Below are 13,377 nucleotides of genomic sequence, written 5' to 3'. Positions count from 1 at the left end.
CCAGTACTAGTTATTCCTTGTTCTCAATAGAGTTCTTACTCTTTCTAAGAACAATCTGACTAACTTCCATTTTTCTGTATCCACTCTTCCTACTTAAACAGATAAATAGACTTACCTATCTACATCATCTACATAAGACAGATTTATATTTGATGCAAGCATAAACTATGATTCCAAAATACACGTTTTTAGCTAACAACTATGCTTCTTGAAATGAGGGTTGGAAAGCTTAAGTACTCATCTTCATTTCTAAGAAGTCAGTATTAGCAAAAAATTAACAAGTGAATGCCTGTCACCAACAGTGGACAAATCCCAAAAACTATTATTGGGCATCTTAAATTGTTAACTACCAAACCTTGTCCAGTATCCATCATTCAGACACCATGGCTAGACAGAACGTCCTAGACAATTCACTTTCAGGCCCTTGGAAACCAATATTTTACAGAATAGGCTGAGAAAGTACTACCCTGTAAAGTTAGGACCAATAGGAATCATCATTGGAGTTCATGGTGAAACACGGACTGAGGAACAGGCAGGATCTCCCTCCTGACAAAGACAGCAAAATGTCTGTGCAGGAAGGACACAAACAGTATTGTGCTACATTAGAACTGCCTGAGGACATCTGGCAGGCCATATTTCGTCTCTGATCCAGATATTTTACATGTGCCCTGAGCCCCTGGGACTGATGCAAGAGTCACATTCTTGAAAGTGACCAATTTGAGGCTACGTCCAATCACGGCGAAGACAGAGAACATCCACCTTCTTTCTAAAAACGTCGTTGTACTGAACATGCGGGTTCTTCTCCCTCCCCACACCTCACTAAAACATAATTTAAGGAATGAGAAAGGTATAAAACCACAAAGATAAAAAGAATAAGAGAAGGGACATAGGTGGATAAAAGAAATCTGACAATTTTTGGAAGGAAGTAAGTAAGTAGAGAAAGCCTATCTGGTTCAGAATGGTGGAAGAAGCCTCAACAAAAAAAATGCATGCTCAGGGAAATAATTGACCCCATAGAATGCAGGGGAGATTCAGGACTTAGAATAAGCAAGTGTGATGGAGGGCCAGGCTGAAGGACAAAGCTGAAGGCAGGGTGACTAACAGGTGAATTTACTATGACACTAATGGCGCATAAGCTTCAGGGCTCCTCCTTAGCGCAGGAAAGGCCCTGGCATTATGTTTGTATAGCCGTTTTTGTAAAATTTGCAAAGCTAAGATAACTTCACCACAATCGTTTAAGTCTGCTATCTCTTTCCACTCCCGTTTCCCCTCCATCATCAGTTTCCTTCATGTCTGGTGGCATGAAATATCCACGAGCATTTTGATGGCCCTTCTAAGATAGGATGACCATATACTTTATTATCCAAATGCAACAACTGAGAGGGAGAAAAGGACGCTATTAAGCAGACATATTAGCAGACATGAAGTGATCTGTTGTAGGCATATGGACATAGGGTCACCCTAAATCAAGAGGAAGCTGAATTGAGCATAGCGGGATATATTTATGAGTCTCTCATCATTTCCATGGGAGGCTTCTAGGAATATTCCCACTGCCCACTGTGCTCACTCATACGTGAATGCATCTCAACAGCGGTGTGCTAAGTGAAACAAGTTAGACTCGAGGGGTACATACTGTATGATTCCACTTATATGACATCCTGGAATAGGCAAAACTATAGACATAGATAACTGGTCAGTGTTTGCCTGGAGCTGGGACTGTGGGGAGAGGTTGACTACAAAGGGGTACAAGGAAATTTTGGGGGGTAACAACTGTTCTGTATCTTGATGGTGGTGGGGGTTACATCACTATGTTTGTTAAAATCCATAGAATTGTGTACTGAAAAAGGATGAATTTTACTATAAGTATATTAAACCTCAATAACCCTGACTAAAAAAAAATTGACAAAAAATTTTAAGGAATCTATCCCAAAGAAAAATATGCACATGTTCAGCATTATTAATAACAGCAAAAAGTTGGAAACAATCTGAAGGTCTCTTAACAAGATAGTGGTTAAACGAATTACTTAATATTAAGTTTGGCCCTGAGTAATAGTAACAAAATAACAGGACTTTACACAGATAGAAGTTTATTTCTTTCACACATAAAAATACAGAGGTAGGCTATTCAGAGCTAAGATGGTAGCTTTGCGCCAGAGCATCATCAGGGACCTAGGTCTTTTTCAGCTTTCTACTCTGCCATACTCAGGATGTAGCCCTGGCTCATGGTCCAAGATGAAGCTCCAGTCATCATATCCTGTCATCACACCCATTTCAGCAGGGTAGAGGAAAGGGAGAAGATGGGACAAAGACTGTGTCAGCTTCCTCTTAGATAAAGTGTCTAGAACATGCCACATATACTTCTGCTAACATCACACTGACTAGCTTAATCACATGGCCACAGTTAGCTGCAAAGAATGCTGGAGAAAATAGTCTTTATTGTAGGCAACCATTGCTCAGTTAAAAATTGGGGGTCAGCCAACAGTTTCTGCCACATTAGGCTCCTATTCATGCTCTAAGCCATATTATGTAAGGTGAACAAAGCAAGTTACAGGACAACACATATAACACAGAGGATTCACATATGGCATATGCGTGTTTACATGCTACCTATGTATGCAAATGAGTAGAAAACCATTTGGAAGGGTGCAAACATCTGGAAAGGTAAACTGTAGTTACCTGAGAGATTAGGGAGGACAGAAGAGAGGGGAAGGTGAGGAGGAACTTTAACATTTTACTCTATACTCTTAGATATTGCTAGATTTGTTTACATCAAGAATGGTTTCATGCAGAAAGTAGAATGGTGGTTGCCAGGGACTGGGGGGTGGGGAAATGGGGATAAGTTAGTAAAAGGGTACAAATTTCAGTTATAAAATGAATAAGTTCTGAAGATCTAATGTGTAGCATGGTGACTAAAGTTAATTATACTGTATTGCATACTAGAAATTTGCTGAGAGTAGATCTTATGCATTCTCACATATACACAAAAGGTAACTATGTGAGGTGATGGATGTGTTAATTAACTTCATTGTGAGAATTGTTTCACAATGTATACAAATATCAAATTATCACATTATATACTTTAAATATGTTACATTTTTATTTGTCAATTATACCTCAATAAAGCTGGAAAGAACAAATAAAAACTGAGGGAAAAAAGAACAATACAATGCAGCAAGATTGATCAAAATCACTACACAAATATCAATTGCATTTCTTTACATATTAAAATTTATCTAGATAGAGTGATTTCTAAAAGATACCTTTAAAACAATATTAGAAAAATAGGTGGAAATAGTTATTTTAAAAGATGTGAAACTACATTATGGAAAAATCTGTAACTTTTTACTGAAGGACATTAAGGAAAACCTAAATAAATGGAAAGAGGATTCCATATTTTGGATAGATATACACAACATCATAGACATGTCAATTTTCCTCAAATAGCTTTATAGATTTAAGGCAAATCCTGGGATCTGATTGTATTTGTGAAAAGCTGATTTTAAAATTAATACTAAAGAACAATGGAGAAAGAATATTTGACTTGATGGCACATAAGAACAAAGTGGAATACTTGTCTTACCAAATATCAGGTTATATTATGGAGCAACAGTAACTAAAATGATAAGGTTCTGAAACAGAGAGAAAAAGAGTACCAACTGAACCCTCACCTATATGAAGATTTTACTGAGGACAGAAGAGGCATTGGACACTTTCTTTATGACAATATGGCACTGCAAGGAAAGGACGGTGCCACTCAGTAAATAGGGCTGAAATTATTGTTATCCTTATTGGAAAAAAATGAAGTTTGATTCTGTTGACAGAATACTCAAAAATCATTCCGAACTACCAAAGCCTTAAACATGAAAGGCAAAATGACTAAATGTTGAGAAAACAATATAGGAAAATATTTTTATGATTTTGGAGAGTTAATTATTTCTTAAATAAGATAAAATAATCACAATCCAAAAATCAGAAGAGTGATAAATTTCATCTCTTTAAAATTAAGATGATAATGGGTTAATATTCAGAATATATAACAAACTCCTATAACTCAACAACAAAAACACAAACAATATGATTTAAAAAATGGGCAAAAGACTTGACTAGACATTTCTCCAGAGAAGATATACCAACAGCTAACAAGCACACGAAAAGATCACCAATGTCACTAATCATTAGAGAAAGGCAAATAAAAACTACAATGAGATACCACCTCATATGCATTTGATAGCATTTGGCTGCTATCAAAAAAAGAAAATAACAAATATTGGTGAAGATGTGGAAAAATTGGAACCTTGTGCACTATTGTGAGAATGGAAAATAGTGCAGCCACTATGGAAAACAGTACGGCATTTCCTCAAAAAATTAAAAATAGAATTACCATATGATCTAGTAATTCCACTTTTGGACGTCTTCCCACGAGAAATGAAAGCAGGGACTCAAACAGATACTTGTACACCCATGTTCATAGCAGCATTATTCCCAATAGCCAAAAGGAAGACACAACCCAAGTGTCCATCACCTGACGAATGGATAAACAAAATGTGGTATATACACACAACGGAACATTATTCAGCCTTAAAAAGAAAGGAAATTCTGATACATGCTACCACATGGATAAACCTTGAAGACATTATGCTAAGTGAAATAAGCCAGTCACAAAAGGACAAATAAGGCATGATTCTGCTTACCCCAAGTACCCAGAACAGTGACTGGCACACAGTTAGTGTTTAATAAATATTTGTTAAATAAATGACTGAATGAATCTGCATGTTCACCACAGCCTTACATAATAAATATTCATGGAAATTGTGTCCAAAAGACAATTTCCAGATTTTTCAAAAATTTCCATAATATTTAGGGTTTTCAATAAAAATATGGGAATCCACGCCCAGTAGTTTACTGATGACTTTCACCTAAGTTAAACCACAATGAAGTAAAAACAGATGAAATATTTCCTTCCAGATTTGCTTCAAATTTTGCAGGGTCAGGAAATATGTTAATGTCCCTCCAAACGCCCACAACACATAACAGCAATCAGGGGTGTGTTCCTGATTACCAAAATGGATAAGAGAAGACTATCCCTAGACATAAGTAAGTGTCAACAAAATATGATGCATGTCAGCCAAAATGGAAGTCAACTTCCCATGGGAAACAGTGGCAAGAGGAGGAAAAAAACTGGTGACTGAAGGACCAGGTTGGGGAAATGATGATTCCAGTTCTGTTCTCTATTTATGTGGAAAGAATTGTGAAAATAAAAGTAGAAAAAATCTCAGAAACATCAAAATCTGCCTTGGCATATTAGCCCAAAACCATGACGCCAGATTTTTATTGTGTGGTGGACTGATGAGTTTTATCTTCTAAGGAGGGAAGTGAAGAATGACTCACTTGCAATTTAAAAATGTAGTTAGGAACCTGAAATCGCTCCACCCAGACCCATTGCTCAGATAACCACCAACCTGAGGGCAACTGTCCTCCTACAGAATGGAGCCCCATGAAGTTAGTTACTAATTAGGAAAAATCATCCAATTATGCTAACTTGCTGAGGCCGGCAAGCCATGTTTTACTCTATGTAGGCAGAATTTCATCCAGAACACACTTGGGAATTGTCTATAAAAAGGCAAACAAGACAGTCGAGAGGAGAAGGCGCTCCATTCTGACTTCACAAATACAGCTCCGCGACACGCTTGCCCAGATACCATGTCTCTCCGACTTTCCAGTGCATCCAGGAGGGCCTGTCCCCGGCCCACCACAGGATCCCTCAGGCTCGCTGGTGGGGGAGCCAGCTTTGGGGCTGGAAATGCTTGCAGCATACCTGGAATCGGAAGTGGTTTCTGGTGTGCCTTCGGGAGCAGCTCATCGGGAGGAAATGCAGCGGGAAGCAATCTCTGCGCTGGCTTTACGGGGAACGAGGGGGGCCTCCTTTCTGGCAACGAGAAGGTGACCATGCAGAACCTCAACGACCGCCTGGCCTCCTACCTGGAGAATGTACGAGCTCTGGAGGAGGCCAACGCCGACCTGGAGCAGAAGATTAAGGGCTGGTATGAGAAATTTGGGCCTGGTTCTTGCCGGGGACTCGATCACGACTACAGTAGATACTTCCCGATAATCGATGATCTTAAAAATCAGGCAAGAAATTATAGTTTGCAATTGTTTTTATGTACTTTTATTTCTAAATATTTTTTTTCTTTCTTCACTGAATTCTGAAAACATGTATCATCCCTACTTGGAATGTCTTAAAAGAAATTTAAATTTAGCATTGGAAATAAGCGCTAAGTAGATTCAGTTGGTTAACCTCATGATAAATATGTCACTGAACAGTAGTAACTATACTAATTTTGATTATTTCCATTTCCTAATCTAAAAAAAAGACTTTTTGTTTTTTATTGGTTTCTGATAAATTGCCTTTAAAAAGTCGAAATCCCCATTTCTAGATCATCGCTTCCACCACCAGCAATGCTAATGCTGTTCTACAGATCGATAATGCCAGGCTGACAGCTGATGATTTCAGACTCAAGTAAGTAGACTCACAGAGTAAAAGAATTCATGGAGATTAATGCAAAGCATTAAATTGAATTTATTTTTTGATCTCTCCATTAAATATTACCAACTCTTATTCCAAAACTGTGAAATACTTGGATTTAAAATAAACAATGTTATTACTTTATTATACTTTGGCTATGAAATATAAAGTATGAACTGCTATAAAATATAGCGTGCTATACCCTCGTTCTTTTTCTGTCAAAGAAATACCTTAAAATAAAGAAAATAATTGTTATACAATAAACTTTGAAAATGTCTCTCGTGGCCAAATCTGCCACTTCAAAATTCCGGAATTCTAGCATTTGATCATTGATTGGTGAGTATTTCTCCAACCATGTGACAAATTGGAAAATCATTAACACTCTTTAAGGTATGAAAATGAGCTGGCTCTTCACCAGAGTGTAGAGACAGATGTCAACGGGTTACGCAGAGTTCTGGATGAAATAACCCTGTGCAGAACAGACCTGGAGATTCAGTATGAAACCCTGAGTGAGGAAATGACTTACCTCAAAAAGAACCATAAAGAGGTAAGAGCTGACTGTCTGCATTTTGCTATCCCTCTGCCAAAACTATCTACCTGACAGGAGATAATGTACTTGACTTCTTAAATAAGAAATGGGTTTAAGACCCATTGCGTGGCAGGCATGAGGCCTGAGTTGTCTTTAGAAGTGATGAAGTATTTGTACAGATTCACCCTTGCTCTCTCATCAAGTTTCCCATGAGAAAAAAAAAGAATCACGTTTTCCAGATCAATCAGCGTGACAGAAGCAGTATTTGGCTAGGTAATTATAGCTAAGTTAAAATGGCCCGCTTAGGAGATTACACCTAATTAGATAAAATAAATATACTTTAAGGACATCCTAAGAAAACTAGGTTTAAATTTCTATATAACAGTGGCAGATTTGAAACACTTAAACATTTACTCCATACATATGTTAACTATATATACTTAATACATATTCTTAATAGGTATGGCTATAAAAATAATGAGAGTGAAACTAAACTGTTATATCAAAATTTACACCTCCAAATAAATATACTTCCAAAGTGGTCACCATTGAAAACTGGATTTGAAATCGTATCACACAGCCACTACTCCAAACACATCTTTGGGATTGCTTTCATGACCACTGTTTTCTGAGAAAACTTTTATTCTTTGAAAATGAATTTGGTATTTTTTAAACAGCCAAAAGTCTTCTATAGTCAAGCCAAATGCTTAAAGCAGGAGATCCAGTTAAGAATGTTACTTGATTAGTCGTGAGGCTGTCTTGTAAATATAACTGTTGAAGAACAACATTTATATAAATATACATGTTCAAGTGTAGTTACAGCCCACGTTAGTCACTCAACAAATTTTTCATGAATTTAGCGCAATTGATTTTTTTAATGACTCACTTAAAGGCAAACCCACATGCATCTTTTTTATCTTTTTCTTTTTCTGCTTGAACTGGGGAAGTTTCCACTAAATCCTCAGATGTGAAAACTCGATCTGGAGATAGAGAAGGTATAGGGACCACCAGGGAGGAAAGGATACAGGAATTGCCTGAGGGGCTTGGTGCAGGAAGGAAAGAAAGCCTCAGTACTGTCACTGGGGCCAATCCAGGGCCTGGGATGTGGGTGGGGAGGAGGCTTTCTGCAGCAGAGACATAAGCTGATCTGTGTTATTTCAGTGTACACAGTCTTAGCAGTGAGGTCTGCCGTCCACAGTCTTAGACCTGACTCACTGGGTCCCAACAGCACACACCTCAGATGGAATAAGATGTACACTTGGGCTGCAAAACTGATTCCAACTTCTATGATGATGATAGTAAACATAATAACTAGCATTTATTTAGCATTTATATGCCAGGTAGTGTTGTTGGTCTTATTATTAATAGCTCTTTCACATCTTTCAACAACCCAGAGAAGGATTTTTTTTTATCCTCAATTTTCAGACAAGAAAATTGAGACTTAAGTTAAGTAACTATCCCAAGTTCACCTAGCTACTACAGGGCAGAACTAGAATTCACATAGAGATTTGCCTGACACCAAAGTCCATCATGACATTATAATGTCCCTGCGTAAGCTTAATAGCTTAATGAACAACTAGGATTCTTTAGCGGATGATGTTCTTTATTAATTAATTAATTACAAATAAATAAATAAATATGTTCATAGTTATAAATATTTATTTGTTTATAATTATTCCAATTATTCAGAATTATTCAGACTCAGCCCCTCCCCCATGTTCATGCTGTGTTCAGGATACAGCTGAGTTGAGAACACATCAAAGCTGATCTCTAAGTGAAACGAAGACCAGTCCGCCAAAGTGGAGACGTTTCAGCCGTAAATAAATAGACTAAGAGATGATGGATAACTCATTTTAAATATCTTAAGGACTTTCATTTGGAAAAGGAATTAAGATTTTTTTCTGTGCAGCAGACCTAAAATTGATGAATTCGAGTTATAAGAGTAGGAGTTTGGTTCACCATAAGGAAGGGCTCTGAAGCAATTAAAACTCTTCCAGAAAGAAAGAAATGAGGTAGTGAGTTCACCGTCGTTGAAAGTTATGTCAGCTGGACAGGAAATAGAAAATGTAGAGGGCGATCACTGCACAGCTGGGAGGTGGAACCAGATGAACTCTAAGAACCCTTCCAATGCGAAGCTTCTGGACTTCCCGTGAGCTTCTGGCATAGCTAAACTGAACACTTTCCTGCCTCTAGGAAATGCAAGTTCTGCAGTGCGCGGCGGGAGGCAACGTAAACGTGGAGATGAACGCGGCACCCGGAGTGGACCTCACGGTTCTGCTGAACAACATGCGGGCCGAGTACGAAGCCCTCGCAGAGCAGAACCGCAGGGACGCGGAGGCCTGGTTCAACGAGAAGGTGAGTCTTGTCCAGAAAACAATCCCTCTGCATTTTAGTGATGTTCACAAAACTAAGAATTGCTCCCTCACTTATGCCTTTTCAGAGCGCTTCGCTGCAACAGCAGATCTCCGAGGATGTGGGAGCCACGACCTCAGCGCGCAGTGAGCTGACTGAAATGAAGCGCCATCTCCAAACACTGGAAATTGAACTTCAGTCTCTCTTAGCCACGGTATGAGAAGGACACTTTCTTACCATCTCCTAGGTCATCATTTTCAGTATGTGCCAGCTGGTTTTAAAGCCCTTATCCATGTTGAGAATATATCCATATTTTTTATGTAATTAAAACTTAAGGAAAGACTAGGGCTTTATAGAGAGCAGCTAAAACAGTAACATCAATGTCTTTAGGCTTGTTCTACCAAAAAGAAAGATTTGCTCATTTTTGAGTGTCATAGAGTCTTCTTAACTATGTGTCAATGTGAAATCTAAAACGATTACAGTACAGGCGAAGTTAACAAGAGGAGAAAGTCCTATATCAAAGCAAATTCCTGCATGTCTGTATATCCGGCTCAGGTTCTTGACCGTTTCCTGACAGAAACACTCCCTGGAGTGCTCCCTGACGGAGACGGAGGGCAACTACTGTGCACAGCTCGCCCAGATCCAGGCTCAGATCGGGGCCCTGGAGGAGCAGCTGCACCAGGTCAGAACCGAGACCGAGGGCCAGAAACTGGAGTACGAGCAGCTCCTGGACATCAAGGTCCACCTGGAAAAAGAAATTGAGACCTACTGTCTCCTCATCGGTGGAGATGATGCGTAAGTAAAATAATCTACAGGGAAGATGTAATATACTGAAACCTGCTTGACACTTAGATCCCTGGGAAGTGAACATAAATTGAAATGATCACGTTTATTATCGTGAATGCTAAATATAAACATAATGCAGGGCCGGCCCGTGGCTTAGCGGTTAAGTGCCCACGCTCCGCTACTGGCAGCCCAGGTTCACGGCCCGGGCGTGCACCGACACACCGCTTGTCAGGCCACGCTGAGGCCGCATCCCACATACAGCAACTAGAAGGATGTGCAACTATGACATACAACTATCTACTGGGGCTTTGGGGGAAAAAAAGGAGGAGGAGTGGCAATAGATGTTAGCTCAGAGCCGGTCTTCCTCAGCAAAAAGAGGAGGATTAGCATGGATGTTAGCTCAGGGCTGATCTTCCTCACAAAAAAAAAAACATAATGCAGCACTGCCAAGATACAAATTAGCAACATCTTACAAAACCAAAATGCAACAAGCCTTGTATTTATGTTATGGAAAGTAAAAATATCACCTCGATGCTAAAGCAGAGTGGTTTCAACGGTGTAACCCACTGAAGCTGTTCTCACCCAACAGCTAAAGAAAATGTCAGAGTAATCTAGAATGGGAGGGGTTCTCTCTAACTCACTCTCTTCTGTGATATTTTCAACAATATGTGTTCACAGGGCTTGCAAGTCTGGAGGTTACAAGTCTAAAGATTATGGATCTGGAAACGTGGGAAATCAAGTCAAAGGTAATTGAAATTCTGTTTGATGCTATACTACTTCATTTTCAATGCACAGCTTAATTGTTTTTATATTCCCAGGGCTTAGTAAGAATAGATATAATAAAGATTTGTAGTGGATATTAATGTGTGTTAGATGTCTAACTTTAGTGATGTGTGTGCTAATTAAGTCACCATGTTTTTAGCAGACCAAGAAATCAAAACTCACCAAAAATGTTTAAGTATTTGTGCTTACTGCATAGTCCATCCTATATAAAAATCTCATTATTCTTTTAATTGATATAATTTTTTTTCATTTTTCTCAACTTTTTTGTTGTGGTAAAATACACAGAACATAAAATTTACTATCTTAAGCATTTTAAGTGTACAGTTCAGTGGCATTAAGTACGTTCCATTGTTTTGCAACCATCAACATGATCCATCTCTAGAACTCTTTTCATCTTGCAAAATTGAAACTCTGTACCTATTAAACAATAGCTCCTCATTTCCTCCTCCTTCTAGCCCCTGGCAACCACCATTCTACTTTCTCTCTATATAAATTTGACTACTCTGGGTACCTCATACAAGTAGAATCATACAATATTTGTCTTTTTGTGATTGACTTATGTCACTTAGCATAATATCCTCAAGATTCATCCATGTTGCAGCATATGTCAGAATTCCCTTCCTTTTTAAGGCTAATATTCCATTGTATGTATATACCATATTTTGTTTATCTATTCATTTGTTGATGGACATTTGGGTTGCTTCCACATTTCAGCTACTGTGATTTCATTCATCTTTTTTCAACTCTCTAAAATCTCCTTTTAAATTTTAATTTTTAGATCCAACCAAACCTATAGTACTTAAGAAAGTTCTTGAGGAGGTAGACCAGCGCAGCAAAATACTTACCACCAGGCTCCACTCCTTGGAAGAGAAATCTCAAAGCAATTAATTTGAGACAGAAGAGAGAACATATGCCAAATACTCTCCAAGAAGAGAAGGTGTTATATATCTGTTGGGAAAAATGAGCAAGTCTAAGAGAAGTGTCTGTCCTGTTGTCTTTCTGTTACTGAAATATAGTCTCTATCTGGGCAATCAATAGCAGTATCTCCCCATTCATCTGAAAGAATGTCACATACAAATATGATGACTCATTTGATTACCCTACAGAAAATGTGGTCAATTCTTTGTATTCAATAAACTTTCTTCCTTGAGCAAGTTATCACTGGTGGTGGTGTCTTATCTTTAAAATGTTCATGTCTGTGGTACAGATGTATGAACACCTAACAAATTTGATTTATATGAAAACTTTTTAAAAAATAATTAACATATTTCCCCCTAGATTTTCCTGAGGCTTTCCCAATAATTCAAAATGAGACAAATTTGGAAGGAATAAAAATACTTCCACCTAAATCCCCAATTTGCCATACTTCGACATAATAACATAATGACTTGATAGCTAAAATGTATATATTTCAGATTCACTTGTAAAATAGTAACAGTAGTTCTCTCAAGTGGTTATTGTAAAAGTTAAACAAATTATTGTAAAGTGCACTTATGGAGTAAGTACTCAGTAAATGCTAACTTTTATTTTTTAGTACTCAATATTTATAATGACCAATTTTCAAATTTCGTTTCCTCTTTGAATGTATATTTAAATAATATTCCAAATGTAAGGGAGGTTAAAGCAACAGCTCTGATTTAGAATTCAAGTTCTAGTAACGGAGTCATTCACTCGTATTACAAAGTACACTTGATGTTTATAACTCAATCTTGATCAATGGATTTATATCTAATAAAGAGAAATAAATAATAATTTCCTCAGATCAAATATTACCCCTAGATACTTAGTTGACTCTCAATCCTCTATGGAGCGGTTATTCATATCGTAATCCATCCATGAAAATTTGATCAGGCTCCATCTGAAAACATGGAGAAAAGATGTTAGGGTCCTTTAAGGGCATGAGAATTACCCTTGAATTACTTTTATTGTCTTCTTCTAATGAATCTTAGCCAGAAGCCACTAGAGTCAAAATGCCTAATTATGCCTCCATCAGGTTATGTGAAACAAAAACATTATAATCTTAGAGAAAATTCCACTTGGGAAAAATACCTTGCAATTGTCTAAATGCTGACGGAATCTACATCACTCTTCCCACCTATCGTCAAATCTTACCTCATCAGAGTGATGCTTTCAAACATAAACCTTTACACGACTGTATCCACTTGTCAAAATTCATAGGCCTGGGCCAGCCCAGTGGCACAGCAGTTAAGTGCCCGCGGCTCTGCTTGGCGGCTCCAGGGTTCACAGGTTCGGATTCCAGGAGCGCACCAACGCACCGCTTATCGACCTGTGCTGCAGCGGCATCCCGTATAAAGTAGAGGAATATGGGCACAGATGTTAGCCCAGGGCCAGTCTTCCTCAGCAAAAAAGAGGAGGATTGGCATCAGATGTTAGCTCAGGGCTG

General features: G+C 38.2%; 1 protein-coding gene across 1 annotated transcript; it reads left to right on the top strand.

Moving 5' to 3' along the window:
- Positions 1 to 5,700: 5,700 nt before the first annotated feature.
- Positions 5,701 to 11,861, top strand: LOC131416719 (keratin, type I cytoskeletal 25). Its single transcript, XM_058559379.1, has 8 exons — positions 5,701 to 6,129; positions 6,435 to 6,517; positions 6,914 to 7,070; positions 9,246 to 9,407; positions 9,493 to 9,618; positions 9,982 to 10,199; positions 10,869 to 10,936; positions 11,752 to 11,861. Exons 1-8 carry the CDS (start codon positions 5,701 to 5,703, stop codon positions 11,859 to 11,861), a joined length of 1,353 nt encoding a protein of 450 aa, XP_058415362.1.
- The last annotated feature ends 1,516 nt before the right edge of the window (positions 11,862 to 13,377 follow it).

The sequence above is a fragment of the Diceros bicornis genome, chromosome 18 (assembly GCF_020826845.1).
Source record: "Diceros bicornis minor isolate mBicDic1 chromosome 18, mDicBic1.mat.cur, whole genome shotgun sequence".
NCBI classification, from domain to species: domain Eukaryota; kingdom Metazoa; phylum Chordata; class Mammalia; order Perissodactyla; family Rhinocerotidae; genus Diceros; species Diceros bicornis.
This window is presented reverse-complemented; position numbering and strand designations above follow the sequence as displayed.